This window comes from Mytilus trossulus, chromosome 13 (assembly GCF_036588685.1).
Source record: "Mytilus trossulus isolate FHL-02 chromosome 13, PNRI_Mtr1.1.1.hap1, whole genome shotgun sequence".
NCBI classification, from domain to species: domain Eukaryota; kingdom Metazoa; phylum Mollusca; class Bivalvia; order Mytilida; family Mytilidae; genus Mytilus; species Mytilus trossulus.
Genome location: NC_086385.1, coordinates 18,688,753 through 18,705,061, shown reverse-complemented (window position 1 = coordinate 18,705,061; position 16,309 = coordinate 18,688,753). Strand labels below are relative to the sequence as shown.

At 30.8% G+C, this 16,309-nt stretch overlaps 1 protein-coding gene across 1 annotated transcript in view; it reads left to right on the top strand.

Annotated features, from left to right (window-relative positions):
- The first annotated feature begins 561 nt into the window (after positions 1–561).
- LOC134694740 (fat-like cadherin-related tumor suppressor homolog) overlaps positions 562–16,309 on the top strand; it is a 28,260-nt gene continuing 12,512 nt past the window's right edge. The window contains exons 1-10 of the mRNA XM_063555787.1: positions 562–857; positions 7,051–7,131; positions 8,177–8,356; positions 8,954–9,029; positions 11,148–11,296; positions 11,641–11,829; positions 12,509–12,630; positions 13,916–14,084; positions 15,067–15,200; positions 15,651–15,828. Coding sequence (XP_063411857.1) covers positions 797–857; positions 7,051–7,131; positions 8,177–8,356; positions 8,954–9,029; positions 11,148–11,296; positions 11,641–11,829; positions 12,509–12,630; positions 13,916–14,084; positions 15,067–15,200; positions 15,651–15,828 — 1,339 coding nt within the window. The 5' untranslated portion in view covers positions 562–796. The remainder of the gene's footprint in view (positions 858–7,050; positions 7,132–8,176; positions 8,357–8,953; positions 9,030–11,147; positions 11,297–11,640; positions 11,830–12,508; positions 12,631–13,915; positions 14,085–15,066; positions 15,201–15,650; positions 15,829–16,309) is intronic.

Genomic DNA, 16,309 nt, shown 5'->3' with positions numbered 1-16,309 from the left:
TGCTTATAGTTAACATATCATATTTAAATCTAAAGGAGATACTACAAGTCCAATGGAAAATACTATCATTTACATAATATTTACTCAAATGATCTCTGACTAAACAATTTGAATTCGGTTATAATGAGAAGAAAAGCGTTTAATTTTAGATCTTTTAGTGAAAAATACATTTGTGGATATTATTATTTTTAAAAATGGTTGTGAAAAAGAAACAACCTCGTCAATGGAGTGTTTAGGCAATCCACCATTTTAGTTGTTCTTTGTTTATATGAAACACTCTAGATTAAAAAGACTGTAAGACATGTTTAATGAGTTTAGAGAATGAATTAACACCCATTGTCCTCGTCCTATAACCATTTAATACATTCTTTATGCTGTTTACATAACAAACATTAAAGTTAAAGTATGTCATTTCTATCAGATTTAAATACAAAACACGGGTATTGTTGTCTTGTAAAGAACTTATTACATCTTCATACGTAAAACATAAATACTTTAGTACTACTTTTGAAATGTATTGAAAAATTGAAAGAAAGCGATAGAAGTCTGTTCAAAAATATATACTATGGTACAATACTTTTCAATGATTTTAAATTTGAATCATCGAAACATGTTATATCGATGAATTACTTCATATTTTATTATCACATATGTATTATAAGGTATATAATTGGACAGATTTTATTTGATATATACTGTATAAGAAGGGGAAATACTGGTGTATAAATTCACAATGACGTCAGAGACAAAGTAAATAAAATCAAAATTAATAGGAGGAACATATATAAAGTTCAATATGATTGTTTTCCTGTTGGTCTTTCTATTGTATTTTTGTTCTGGAATTAAAACAATAAACGGTAAGTATATAATATAATGATACCCGTAACAACAGTAAGAAGAACAAGTTTTCCTTTCACAGTGACACATTTAAACATTGATTCTAATTAGTTACAAGACAATACACTATTTTGTACTTATCTGATTTGTTCTAATATTCAGAGAAAGATAAAGGACAAAACTATTCAACATACATAAATTTTCAGAAACTTTATATGTACCATAATTGTTTTGATTGATAAGGCAGCCGGAACTTATAATTCTAAATCTTTGGATTGCTTTTAAACCTTTACGGTTATGTCCATATTTTTAAATATTCTTATGGCATGATAGGTCGTTATTTATGCATTCCGCCATTGTGGTTTTTTTTTGTGCTACGGTCGCTCTTGTAGTTTTATCCTTCTTTTTGTTCATGTGTTTTGTCTATTGAGTGTCTACATGCAATTTTATTTTTCTTTGTTCACAAGTTGGTTGTCCTACAGTTCTATTTTATCATTATTTAAGATAATAACACAATATCGACTGCTGGTCCCCTATTTTTGACTCTTTTACATGTGATGACAGTTTGTTTTGCTCACACATTGTTGTCGATATAATCGAATTTCATGCGACTGTCATACAAGTGGGAGGCTTAGCTAGCAATAAAACCAGGTTTAATCAATTATTTTCTACATAATAAAATGCATGTACCAAGCCAGGAATATGACATTTGTATTCTATTCGTTTGAGGTGTTTGAACTTTTGATTTTGCTATTTGTTAAAAGATTTTCCTGTATGAAGTTTCCTTTTAGTTCGTTTTTTTTTATTTACTTCATACGGCATGGATTGTTTTTATACGAAATGAAAACAAATGACGAAATCAAAAGACTTCTCTTCAAAACAATAAAAGATAAGCATTTAGAATGGTCTACTTGTCTTCTACAATGAAGGATCCATATTGGAGTATATGACTTTAACATGTGTCCGTCTTGAATGTGTATGTTAAGATATTTTCTAAATTTTTCCACCAGTCTGAAGAAACATCTGACCAACTTGTATGAAAAATGTGTCTTAAAAAATCAAAAGCAAAAGCAACCATTTAGACAAAAACGTAGAACATTAATTTATAAAATCGAAATAGTGAAGTGATAATTCGCTTTTCGCAGTCGGTTCAATTGAATAATTCAACCTAATTTGAGTCGTATTCATTCGACATATTTAATTAATAAAAAAAAAAGCTTTTAAAAACTTCGTGGATGCATTATAGATAAAGGCAACAGCAGTATACCTCTGTTCGAAAGTCATAAATCGATTGAGAGAAATCTAATCCTGGTTACGCACTAAAACCAACGGAAACACATCAGCTATAAAAGGAAAACAAACATACAACAGAAACACTAAAGTGCAACAAAAAACCAAACGACAATGTAACACACACAGCACCAAACTAAAAGAAAAATAAAGGCAACAGTAGTATACCACAGTTCGAAATTCATAAATCGATTGAGAAAAAAAATACAAATCCGGGTTACAAACTAAAACTGAGGGAAACACATCAAATATAAGAGAACTACGACACAACAGAAACACAATACTAAAATGTAACACACACAGAAACGAACTATAATATAACAATGGCCATTTTCCTGACTTGGAACAGGAAATGTTAAGAAAAAAATGGTGGGTTGAACCTGGTTTTGCGGCTAACCAAAACTCGCGCTTATATGGCAATGTTAAATATAACATTAAAATGACAACCTTACATGACAGTACTACAGTACAATTAAATGCAAGAACATTCAGGACAATGAAAAAACATTATAAAAGGACATTTCGACATGCTTATAGTTATCAAAGGTACCAGGCTTATAATTAAATGACGCTCATATCAAAATAGTAAAGAAAGACAAACAAATACAAAGTTGAATATCATTGGTGACCCAAAATTCTAAAAAGTGGTGCCAAACAATTGCCATTTTCCTGACTTGGTACAGGATCTTGTACGAGAAAAAAATGGTGGGTTGAACATGGTTTGTGGCTAGCCAAACCTCGCGCTTTTATCGCAGTGTTAAATATAACACTAAAATGACAACAATAGGTTTGTAACATATAGGCGTGTAACTGAGTACTTCAATCTAATTCAATCTAATTCGACTCCGTATGTCTGTGACCTACTAGTATGTTGACTCTTAATTGAGATGCGTTGTGTTATGTTAAGTGTGTTATTTAAATAAGAAAATATGTCAACGTTTAAAAGTGATTTCTGTGGCCCATAAAGACATCATCTTATATAATATATGACATGAAAACATGCTGACATGAACAAATCATCATCATGCGATTACACTTACTTGTCTGTCTACTTATAATCATATTTTTTATGAACAGGCCATATTATCATATGCAGTCTTGGGAGTTATCTTTATGGTTAATTGGATGGTGTCTAGTTGGAAATACACATGGAATACTTTAAAACGAGCTCATTCATCGTTGATCGTTCCTTGGTAACTTACAAGTCAAAAACATTAAAGATATCTTCCGCCTCTCTTCGATATTTTGATATTTTTGACTTTATCATAACATAAACTCATCATAGATACCAGGATTCAATTTTATAATTACACCAGACGCGCGTTTCGTCTACAAAAGACTCAGCAGTGACGCTCGAATCCAAAAAGATTACAAAGGTCAAATAAAGTACGAAGTTGAAGAGCATTAAGGAACAAAAGTCCTAAAAGTTTTGCCAAATAAAGCTAAGGTAATCAATTCATGAGAGTTTTGTGAACAGTGAATTTATAATTATGACCATATTAATGATAATTCTTGTCAGCACAGAAGTGCTGACTACTGGGCTGCCGCTTAAGATGTGATATAAAGTTAGACGCATGTAACTTGTTGGTTTTTTCCTCCTTTCTTTGTTTACTTGACATTCCGACCTTTTAAATTCTTGATAAATATATATAGAATAACCATACATTGTCTCGAAATATCAATGTTATTTGTACAAGGCGTAGAAACAGGTAGAAAGCGAGGCTGTGCCGAGCATTTCTACCTGTTTCGAGCCGAATAACAAATAACAGATTGATATTTCGAGACAATGTATGGTTATTCTTTATATACTACAACTCTGATAACTGTTCAAAATGAAGTATTTAGGGTAAAAAACGTCATTCTTTAGTTGTGAGCGGACAACGTAAAATTGCCGCGAACCTGTATGTTTTATTGACGTCATGAATAAAACTATACGGAAAAGCATTGTCAACGTCATAAACAAGGTGATATACGGTCAGTGACTGTATATCACACATAAATATACAGTCAATGCAATTTGACAGCTCGAATAGCACAGCTGCAGTATCATGCAAAACATTAGAATTTTTACTTCTCCAAAAAACGAGAAAATTATTCCAAATAATGGAAGCTTATAAAAAAAAATTTTAAAGGCGAAATGTATGTTGGCATAAAAAAATCAATTCAATAACAGCGAAATAGTTAACATGATGCATGCATATATACTGCAGCTGTGCTATTTGAGCAGTCAAATTGCATTGACCGTATATTCATATGTGATGTACAGTCACTGGCCGTATATCACCTTGTTTATGACGTTGACAATATGTTTCCGTAGAGTTTTATTTATGACGTCAATAAAACATACAGGTTCGCGTCAATTTTACGTCTTCATTTGAAAATTAAGAAATGATGTTTTTTTACCCTAAATGCTTCATTTAGGACAGTTATGAGAGTTGCAGTATATAAAGAATAACCATACATTGTCTCGAAATGTAAATGTTATTTGTACTCGGTTCGAAACAGGTAGAAATGCTAAGCACAGCCTCGCTTTCTGGTTTGACTGTCCCTTTGGTGTCTTTCGTCCCTCTTTTTTTTTTCTACCTATTTCTAAGCCTTGTAACATTGATATTTCGAGACAATGTATGGTTATTCTATATGTATCATGTTAACTTTTTTCGCTGTTATTGAATTGATTTTTTTATGCCAACATACATTTCGCCTTTAAAAGTTTTTTTTTATAAGCTTCCATTATTTGGAATAATTTTCTCGTTTTTTGGAGAAGTAAAAATTCTAATGTTTACATTACATAAGCTACGTCAGAAGGCATTTGAGTTCACTCACTCTGTATACCAATTTCTTGTTATTATATACAAGGACAATCGTTTGATTCGTTTGTATTGAATAGATCGTTGAATGGACATTGTTCTCTTCATATAAGAAACTTAAACATCCTTAATAAAAACTTAATACAATGTATTGAAATAAACTTCAGAAGTCAATTCATGCGTGTATTTGTAGTTTTCAGTCGTTTTTATAATACATGTTATTAAAGTAGTGAATTCACACATCAGTGAATTGTATTATATTTAGATTATTTGACCATTTTTATGACTTTGCATAACAAAAGGCGGTTCTGTCAATGCTTTTACACCCAAATAAATTTACAAAAAGAAGCATTAATTTCTTAAATATCTTTTGTGTTACATTACAAGGATAAGAATTAATAACGATGAGTTCAAGAGAAAAAAATAAACAAACGTGACAACAACCAAAAGGATTTAACAGCTATTCATGATAATGGCCTATTTTGTCATTCTATAAGAAAATTGCTAGCAGAAATCCTTTAAATATATTTTACTAGGAGTTTAAATCATATTAATGAGTTTTTGCGTCATTCAGATCTTTTTATGATTAAGCATATCCGTTTTATTTCATTTGCAAAATTTTTTTAAAAATAAAACAAAGTAAACGATATATAAAGGCAACATAAGTATACTGCTGTTCGAAATGTATCAATCTATTGAGAAATTGATATAATTGTCTTGTAGACTTTCTTCCCTTATCATCTAAAAATGATTTAAAAGCTCTCGTAAAGAATTGCTAAGACTGTCTACAGCATTCTGTTTCTGTATCGAGCGGCATATACAAAAATTACATGTGTTCTTTCGCTCGTTTGCTCCTTACTCCTGATATGCGACCAACTTTTGTGAGTCTTTCATAGAATTCTACTCTGATGTTGTTCTTTTAACCCTCCTATTTCATTTCTTTATCAAACATATTTTTGGGATTAACTTTTCCACCTGGACACTACAGTGTACATTTACATCTACTCTTTTTTGATTCCTTGTAAGAATGTTATGAAATTTTCTTAGAATGTTCAACGTTTAATACCATTGTGCATCTCTTATTGTTGGTTTCCTTCTGCAAATCATTATACACTTTTTATTATTATTATTAACGAGTGTAATAAAAGTTATTCACTATTGTACGGCAGAATGTGAATTTGACTTTGCTGGTACACAGCTACTTTTTCGTAGGTACTATTTCTGTACTAAAAATATGTAGTACTGGAAATTTACTTTTAATATTTAGTACGATTTCTTTACTTTAAAATTATTGTAATATTTAGGTACTTGTATTTTACAGTCCTTGAATTGTACTAAATATTTTGGTACAGAAATAATACAATATTCCATGTTTGAAAATCATAATTTTAAGAGATTTGAAATAGAAAAACTTTCAAAATGCTGAAAATGTAACGGTAGCAACCAAAAATCTGTAGTACCTAAATTTCAAGTACAAATTAAGTACTGTAAAATACAGGTACTTAAATATTACAATAAATTTAAAGTAACAAAATAGTACTGACTATTAAAAGTAAATTTCCAGTTCTACAGATTTTTAGTACAGAAATAGTACCTATGCAAAAGTAGCTGTGTAAATAGGTAGTAATAATCATATACTGATATAGGTTGAAGCGCAAATAGAGTCGAGATAGGTCAAACGGGGTCATATAAGAGTGGGAAAGATACCAGAGGGACAGTCAAACTCATAAATCGAAAAAAAAGACAACGCCATGGTTTATAGATAAAAATTATCATAATTGTCATCCAAATTTTTACAGAAAATATTGCCTTTAAATATATTTTGTTTACCCTTAATTTCAGTTTGCACAAGAACACAATAACAGACCCACTTATATAAAAATAAGGAGATATAGAATGATAGACAGTTAGACAACTATCCACGTAAGTTCAAATGCCCACGATACGTTCAATAATGTCACCATTCGGCCTTCAACAATAAAGAAAACCCACCATCTTCATTTATTCTTGTGTGGAATTAAAAGACAAATAATGAGCATGTGCACCTTTGATCAAGGTTTGTCTGATTGCAAATAGTCATTTATATTATTTATGCAAATTATTTCTTCCATGATAGGACAACCATGTACGGCAACGGATACTATTGGTAGACAGAATACACAGGACAAAGACAATAATGATTATAATAATGAAGGAGGTAAATAATTTATAACTGACTTGAGATGTGTGTTATTAAGCTAATGTGTTGCTAAAAATGTGTTGATATAAAAAATGATGTATAGCAAATAAGATTACTATATATTAGATTTCAAATGAAGTGGATATGTTCAGTATTTGTCGTTTGTTGATGTGGTTCATAAGTATTTCTCGTTTCTCGTTTTTTTATATGGATTAGATTAATTTTCTCTTTTGAATGGTTTTACACATATCTTTTTTTTTTGGGTCTTTATAGCTAGCCAAGGCTCCGTGTTGAAGACCGTACTTTGACCCAAAATGGTTTACTTTTACAAACTGTAACTTGGACGAGAGAGTTGACTCATTGGCAATCATACTACATCTTCTTTTATCTACATAAACAGTTATTTGCAACCGCAGCGACATCAACATTGAAAAAAATCACACCGTGTAGTAGGTTAAAAAAATGTTAGTTTAAGTTATTTTTTCAGCACAGAAATTATGCTGATATGTGGATGCTTTAAGGTTGTATGGTGCTCAATTTTTTTATTATGAATCCTATAACGTAAACCGTTTTTGCTTTTTTTCAAAGTAAAATAGAATCAAAGACTTTAATGTATATATTTAACTAAATTAATCATAAATCTTGTAATTGTCATTGCTAGTTAGTTAGACGTTCGAGTTCTGTTTAATGATATGTATTCCATAAAATTGTGATTTATTTAGATTTTTCTATGTCTTATCTATTCCTTATGATTCAACGACAGTGATCTTCAATAATCTAATTCATTCACCGTGAAAGAAGAATTGTTTTTTCAAATTTACTGTTTAGTGCATTTTTATACATCAGTCATGCTTGCAGAACTGCGATAAGAGATTATTGTGAACATATAGTACAGAATTTAGAGGGTACGACATGGTTATGTGTAGTAAGTGTAAGGACAAGGAAAGATATAATGTGTTAGTTGTTATTCAATCATTTAAGGTTATATTTAGAGAAAAACAAAAGACACAAAGATTATTATTTTTTTTTTACAAAAAGGTAATTACTTTAATTTTGTTTTAAGTGAATGCTGTTTTGCTGAATGACAACAAATATCAGTTTGATTGCTGTGGCTTTATTTCAACTTGGGAAATATTTGCCAGAAATGGGGCAGCTGTTCCAATTGATGTAAAAGTACAGGTTTGGGAAGATACAGGAGGAACTTTGTGGAATCTTCGAGGAGAAAACACAATCACTGCAAACAGTAAGACTAGTCATTTAACAGTTTTGAACTTAATCAGATTTCATTCAATTGGAGATTAAGTGGTGTTTGTTTTTAAGTCTTTGCAATAACAATCAGATCTATCTAATAATGTGAAGTTTATTTGTAGTCTTATATCTTGTCGATTTAGTTATTTTCAAAAGTATTAAATTTCATAGAAATAATAGTTGAACATACAAAGTTAAGTACAAAGTTAAAGACAATCCTCTTGTCGACTTGCATCTTTTTATTTGAGGCAAGGTTCATGACAGCAGTATATCAGGAAGATGGAAAAGGACTAGTTTTATCCTTTTATTTAACTTTTAGCTACTATTATATAGATGATGATAAACATTGCTTACTCTTCCGGACCCTGATGCTCAGCCTTTAATGTTCAATGTAATTTTGTTGACTTAAGTATTCTTTTCGTTTTAGATATATCCAGCTTACTATAGCAGTGTGGGATAATTTTGCTTCGCCAATTCAAGAAGAATTTCTAATTATACATTATAATATTGTCCTCTTTTATATAATGAATGTCAATAAATATCTTTTTATGTTTTGTTATGTTAATATATTTACTTATCTATTTCTTTTCAGCTGATGATGCCGAGAATGTAGTAACAATAACAGCCCCCAATAGGATTCGTGCAAGAAATAACGATTACATAGGCTTGTATGTTTTCCAATTATATCAAATTAAAAGTTTACAGGGACATTAGCTACAACCATTAAGAAAAAAAAAACAATCAAAAATATGATTTATTTGATTTATTTGATAAAAAATGTATACATGCGGAATATAGAAATTATACTTCGCTGTTATAAATCTGTTTGGTACAATTTCTTCAAAATAATCTAAAATAAACAAAACTGACTTGCAAAGCAATATCCAACTTCTTTTGAATCCGTTTGTATTTATCCTTTGATTTTGACCATTACCTGGCGAAGGGTTATGCTCATTCATTTATTAAAAAGAATTTTAACATTGAAAAATGAAACAAGGAGGAAACCTGGAACAACCATTTCGTTGACTCATCTGGTCCAAAAAACATTTTTATACAGGTAAAACAGTGATTAACATATATATTTAATCACTAGACACGAAGTCAAACAGACCTAGACAAATTGTCATTATATGATGATTGCATTTTTTTGGTTGGATGGCTATCAATATTTATATTTATTTTTATAATGTGTTAACTTACATGCCTATCGACAGTCTTTAGAAGTCATATCAATGGCCTATTTGATAGCGCGCAAAATATGCATGAAATGCAGATACAGTATGTGCATGAAATGAAGATACTGTATGTTGAGTCCATGCATTTTTATTTTTTTAATTTATATTTTTTAACTTTTTCTAAGTAAGATATACGTTTCAGTAAGTTGTAAATCAAATATGAGATTTGGGTCAACATGAATTTGACAGCCTATGCTGCTTTTATGATCTAGTTTCGGATATTCTCAAATCTATAATCAAATAATTAGGCTATGCTTATCACAAGAATATACAGTATTATCAGCAGTGCAATAATGAAGAAGGGAATTGATTTACAAAGAGGAGAATAACGGTGGCTTTCGATAAAAAAAAAATTGAAAACGATTGTCACAAATTTTGCCGTATTGAAAAACAATCTTTTCAAGTCTCCCATTATGTAAAAGAAATTTCCAAAAAAAACGAACACCGAGGAAAATCCAAATTGGAAAGTCCCGTATCAAATGCCAAAATCCAAAGCCCAAACACAACAAACGAATGGAAAACAGCTGTCTTATTCCTCGTTTGGTACAGGAATTTCCTTACATAGATTAAGGTCTTGAAGTATAGATTCTAGGTACTGACGTTATTTGTTGTCTTCATAACGTGTTTCAGTATTATTTTAATTGCCTTTGGAAATTATTGCTTTTACTGTTTAGTCTATTTTTGGTAATATCCATGTGGCATGGCTCGGTAGTACTTATACATTCCGTCCTTGTTGTTGTGCTACGGTATTTATTTTGTATTCTTGTCTTTCGGTTTTGCTTATTTTCTTTGTTTATATGCCTTTTTGTATTTCTTTGTTAACATATTTGTTTGTTTTTGTAACACAATATTGACTGCTGTATCCCTATTTTCGATATTTGTTCATAGTATGTATGTTTCGTTTTGTTCACACATCGTTGTCAGTATGATAGAACTTTATGCGATTGTCATAAAAGTGAGAACTCTAGCTAGCTATAAAATCATGTTTGATCCACCATTTTCTACATAAGAAAATACCTGTACCAAGTAAAGAATATGACAGTTGTTATCCATTTGTTTGATTTTTATAAGCTTTTGATTTTGCCATTTGCCTAGGGAGCTTTACGGTCGAATTTTCCTCAGAGATTGGTATTTTAGTTATTTGACTGTTTCATGTTTTTTGATGGGGAACAATATGTCGAAAATATTGTACTTAGCGTTCTATAAATCATGTTTGTCAAATATACTTTGTAGGAAGTCATGTAAAAATTGGTAGGTTGAAATATGACAAAAGCATAATTAATCTTTTGAAAGCTCTGTATTTGTTTCAAAAATCCTTAAGTAATAATAACTCATATGCCGTTCGGAATGGCTTTTTTGTTATGAAAGCGTACTATAATTACCCGGACGACTACTGCTTTATATAATACTGAGACGTGTTCACCAATCAATAGAAAACCAGATTACAAATATACATCCTCATCCAGTAGCAATTACTGTTCCAAATGTTCTGAATATTTTTGTAACCCAAAACACAACTCTCAGATTTGACTATATTTATATCCATTGTAGTTATGAACCTTTTGGGTCTGTGGTCACATATGGAGGTGGAAGCAGATATAAGACAACTAACTTTGGCTCAAATCAAATGTCTTATGATTGGAATTCCGAAGCTCAAGGAAACAACAGGGATCATGCGATTCATGCCATTATAGTTGCAAGTACGTTACATTTATGTAAGGGGATGTTTGATGTTTAATTAAGTAGCCAAGTGTGTATCAGATTATCATAAGAGCAACATTTCGTGAGTTTTATTTTCAAAAGGTTCTTTTCAAAGAATCTTGTATAGTTTCAAATAAAAATTATTATATAATGTTTAATATTATATAAGATTTTACTTAATTACTCTCAAAGATCGGTTTTTTCCAAAAATAGATTTCAAATAACTCACCATTAGACTTTTGTCTTCATAATTCAGTGGAATATTTTAAGATACCGATGATAATGTTACGGCAAAATGTAAATTTTTCTACAATGTATCCTATATTGTAACGTTCTCTTTAAGGCCTGACTCCAGTGTTCACGAACTTAGACGATACTGTAGCAGTGAGTAACAGTGAAGTAGCAGGAACTGTCTTGTTTACTCTTACCATTAGTGACGGAGATGCTGAGGATGATGCTACACAACTAACTTTAGCGAATACAGTCAACACGGGATCTGCTTCAACTTTGTTTGAATATAATTCTCTTACATGTACGAGCATTATCTATAGCGGTTTGAATTAGATGTAGATATATGATCATCTCGACTTTTCTAGTCCTGCAGTAAATAAAATATAGAATGAAAAACGGGAATGTGTCGAAGCGACAACAACCCGACAAATTAGCAAACAAAAAATTCCTAAAGACACAACTGAGTATTCTAACCTGTTAAAACTGTTTAAATACGCACACACATGAGGTTTAAATGTAGGCTGCAAAAATTACACGATTTCTGCATGTTAAAAGAACTCTTCCATCAATTTGTAGATAGCCTGCGTGAATGCGAAATTCTGCCCCTATTCAATCTCAAGCCGACCTGGATTTAATAGAAAAAGTAAAATCACAAAAATACCGAACTCCGAGGAAAATTCAAAACGGAAAGTCCCTAATCATATGGAAAAATCAAATGATAAAACACATCAAACGAATGGAAAACATCTGTCATATTCCTGACTTTGTACAGGCATTTTCAAATGCAGAAAATGGTGAATTGAACCTGGTTTTATATGGCTAAACCTCTCACTTGTATGACAGTCGAATCAAATTCCGTTATATTTACAAAGATGCTTGAACATTACAGACATCATAGGTAAAATAGTGAAAATATAGTTACAGCAGATAAGTTTTGTAAAAAAAATGATGTTTTCATCTTCTGATCTTTTTTTTAACAGTAGAAATCAAAGTGAGGGCTGGTGTTACTCTGACTCCTGGAGATCACTCAATGACATTTAGTATTACAGATCCATGTGGACAGTCTTCAACAGGAACACTGACTTTACGAGTAGAAAATGATGTAAGTTTATAAAAATTCATGGACGCAATCATTTTTTTCTTTTATTTTTTTTCTCAAAATTACAAGCCGAGGTCGTTCTGACGTAACGGATAGAAAATTATGTATATATGCATAAGTTTCACCAGCAATCGTAATACTTATATTGATAATATTTGCCAGTAATTCCAATGCAATTTTAATCCTTGATATAAAATGTTTAATCCTTGATATAAAATGAAAGTTTTGACATACAATCAGTGGTCTTCAATGTTTATTTTACCGTATATAATAATAATCTGTACATGCGATGGATAGTATAAGTTGTTAAAAGATATCTAGAAAAAAAACCATTTCTCTAATTTCTAGGCCAATTTGCTTTTTCTCAGACGTTTGGTAGTTCTTTTAATCAGCGTGCGATTTGCCTAATTTAAGGGTTTTCATCGGTTAAAACTCTATTGTGGCGTCAAATTGTTTTACTTTCGTCTGATTAATCCAATACGCAACAACACAAGAGAAGATCATGTATTGGTTCGTCACAAACAAAGGGCACTTCGGAAAAGGCAGACAAAACTTTGTATTTGAGAAACAAATTCCACTACTGTATCTCATACGATACAGAATTTTCTACATTAAAAACCTACAGATGAAATCATATTGCACCATGTTTGATACAGTGGTGGAATCTGTATACCAATGAAATTCCGACTAAGAAAATAGAAATTTATTTTATGACTACAATTATCATGTTTTATCTATAAAGTGAAGACAACATACAGAAGCAATAACTAGTATTTGACTTGTAATGTTTGTCACATAGTAAGACTTCATAAGCAATCTGACCCAATCAACTGCAATTTACGTCAAAATGAAAGGTTGACTAGTGAAGAATTGAAATAAAGTTCATTACAAAAAAATTCCTTTAACATAAGAAATATAAATCTGTTAGTTATATCTGAAAACTATTTGACTTTCAACTAATTTTGATAAGTGAAAAGTATAACAATACGCAGCGATAACAGAATGTGTTAATAATTATCAATATTGTTGTCAATATTATGGAATTTTATGCGACTGTCATACAAGACGAAGTTAGAGGATAAGCTAGCTATAAAACCAGGGTTAATCCACCGTTTTTTACATAAGAAAACACCTGTATCAAGTCAGGAATATGACAGCTCTTGTCCATTCGTTTGACGTGTTTGAGCTTTTGATTTTGCCATTTGATTAAGGATTTTCCGTTTGAATTTTCCGCGGTGTTCGGTATTTTTGTGGTTTTACTTTTCAATACATATATCTAATATTGCAGCCACCAGTGATAACGAGTCTAGCTACAAGTAATAATAAAACTATATCCGAGGATCTGACAACAGAGACTTTACTGGATATTCTCGAAGTCACCGAGTCGGATCCCTTCACATGTCAGATAGATTCTACAGGAGTTCCATTTGTCATAAAAACTATATCTGGATCTTCCAGTAAGTTATAAATCATTGTTATAGGATACTATTTAGATAGTACTTTCAGATCGGCTAGAATTGCTATTCGTTCACTTCTTTGAGACTCTGTTTCTAAATAGCCCAAAGCCCTCTGAAAACTGACTCTTTTACTCAATTATTTGATATATCACGACATTAGCCAATGGTGCTTATGAAACATGTTAGAACCATTCAGGGAGATTAGCTGTCAAATTCTCCGTTTCGACTCAAATTCTAATATTTGATTAATCAAATATTAAAACGTATGTACAAATTATAAAAAATCTAAATTAACAACGTAAGATGCATTTACTCGATAAAATGTATCAGCAGTACCTGTGTATTTTATTTTGAACGTCACCAAGGTGACCTCCGAAGACTGTCGACCGTCATATAATCCTATATATACACGAATATGTAAAAATAGATAGCAGACACGTGGAATTTTTTATATCTCGTACTTAATACTCCTTAAAATATATATGTATATTATTTTGCAATGTTTAAGTTCTATTTAGGACCAAAAAAAAAGACGGTAGGATTAGAAATACTCTTTAGTGTTAATTTTTACGAAAATTTATTAAAATTACCGATATGAAATTGATTATTAATGTATTTAACAGTCCATTTGTTTGTAACCCTGTAAAAGTAAATATGAATTTCAGCTGCATTCCGAGGTTACATGAGAATATAAGTAAATGTTTTACAGTTATCAATCACAGATTTGATTGCCTTCATGTATAATTAATTTTTAATCTCATTGTTCCATTTTTTTCTTAAACACATGTACAGCTTTTTGGGACGTCACAGCGTATTTCGTGCTGTTGTATTTTTTTCTACATTTAATCCATCCAGATAGCATTTATGTTGAAGTTTAATGTTCATGCAAGGGTTTATTTGTATTTCGTATTTACTGGTTATTTATGCTATAAATTTTATTTGAAATACTCGATATTTATAGCTGAAACATTTACATTTTCAGAGTATGGAATTTTCCTATCAGCTGGTGCATCCATGGATTACGACACACAAAATGCCTACGTTTTAGATTTATCGTGTACTGATACTTATGATGTCACAACAGGAATATATACAGTCTACCTTAAAAGGAACAATGTAAGAAAATCAGTACAATTATATTATTAAGCAGGTGTTACCTGTGTGGTGAAGTCCGTAAAACTATAAACTCTCGCTATTTTTCATTTTGCTAATCAAGATACTATTTATATGGAAACTGTAACGTCCTTTTTTATGTTTAAGCAAAATGTCCAGAATTTTTTTTTTTGTGTAAATTTGCAGACATGTCGACCGTGATTTGGAAGTTAAAAATAATTATTTTATATAATATGCCTTCCTCAAATTCAAGAAAGCAGATTTAATGAAAACTTCAAATCAACGCCTTAGCAAATTTTTTAATCTGTTGTTTACAGTTTTCATTCTCCATGCTATGCCTTGAGTTTTTAGCAGGACTTTAATCAAATTTAATACTTAATTAACCTCCATTTGGTTTGATACATTTTTAATATTTGTGAGATATTCAATATAGTTTATATAATTTTTATTTAGCCACCTATTATTAATGGACTACCTTTGGCAATAGATGTACAAGAGGACAGTGTTGTAGAAACCACTCTTTATACCATGTCTGTTACAGACCCAGAAAACACTGCTGTAACCTGTTCTATTCCTACAATTACACCATCAACAACTATACTATTCCAAAAGCCATCTGCTAACTTTAACGGTAAGTACTCTAGAAATAGAAGATGACAAAGCTTCTTAACTGATATGACAATTCGAAAGAAAAATGTACAAAAGATATGCATAAATTGACTGCTTCTCAAGATAAAAATGTCACAAGATGTTCCTCTCTAGAACAATTGATAATTAGTTGCCTTGCTGGTGAAATCTAACTTTCTAAGAGCAAACAACTCAAATGCAAACAAACTGTCACATGTAACACTTTAACTATATACATGTCATACAAATGCCATACACTGGATGTTACACACAAAATGTATTTTCTTGACTTAATCATTAATTTGAATATTACAATTTGTTTTCTGGTGAAGAAGTCGAATATTTTAAGAACGATTCAGTTGAATACAATCATTTATTACAAATCTATAGCTAAGATTCAATTTTGTTTGATTGAAATTTGCTTAACTAAGGCCGTTATTTTTCTCGTTTGAATTGTTTTACATTATCATTTCGCCTTTTATAGG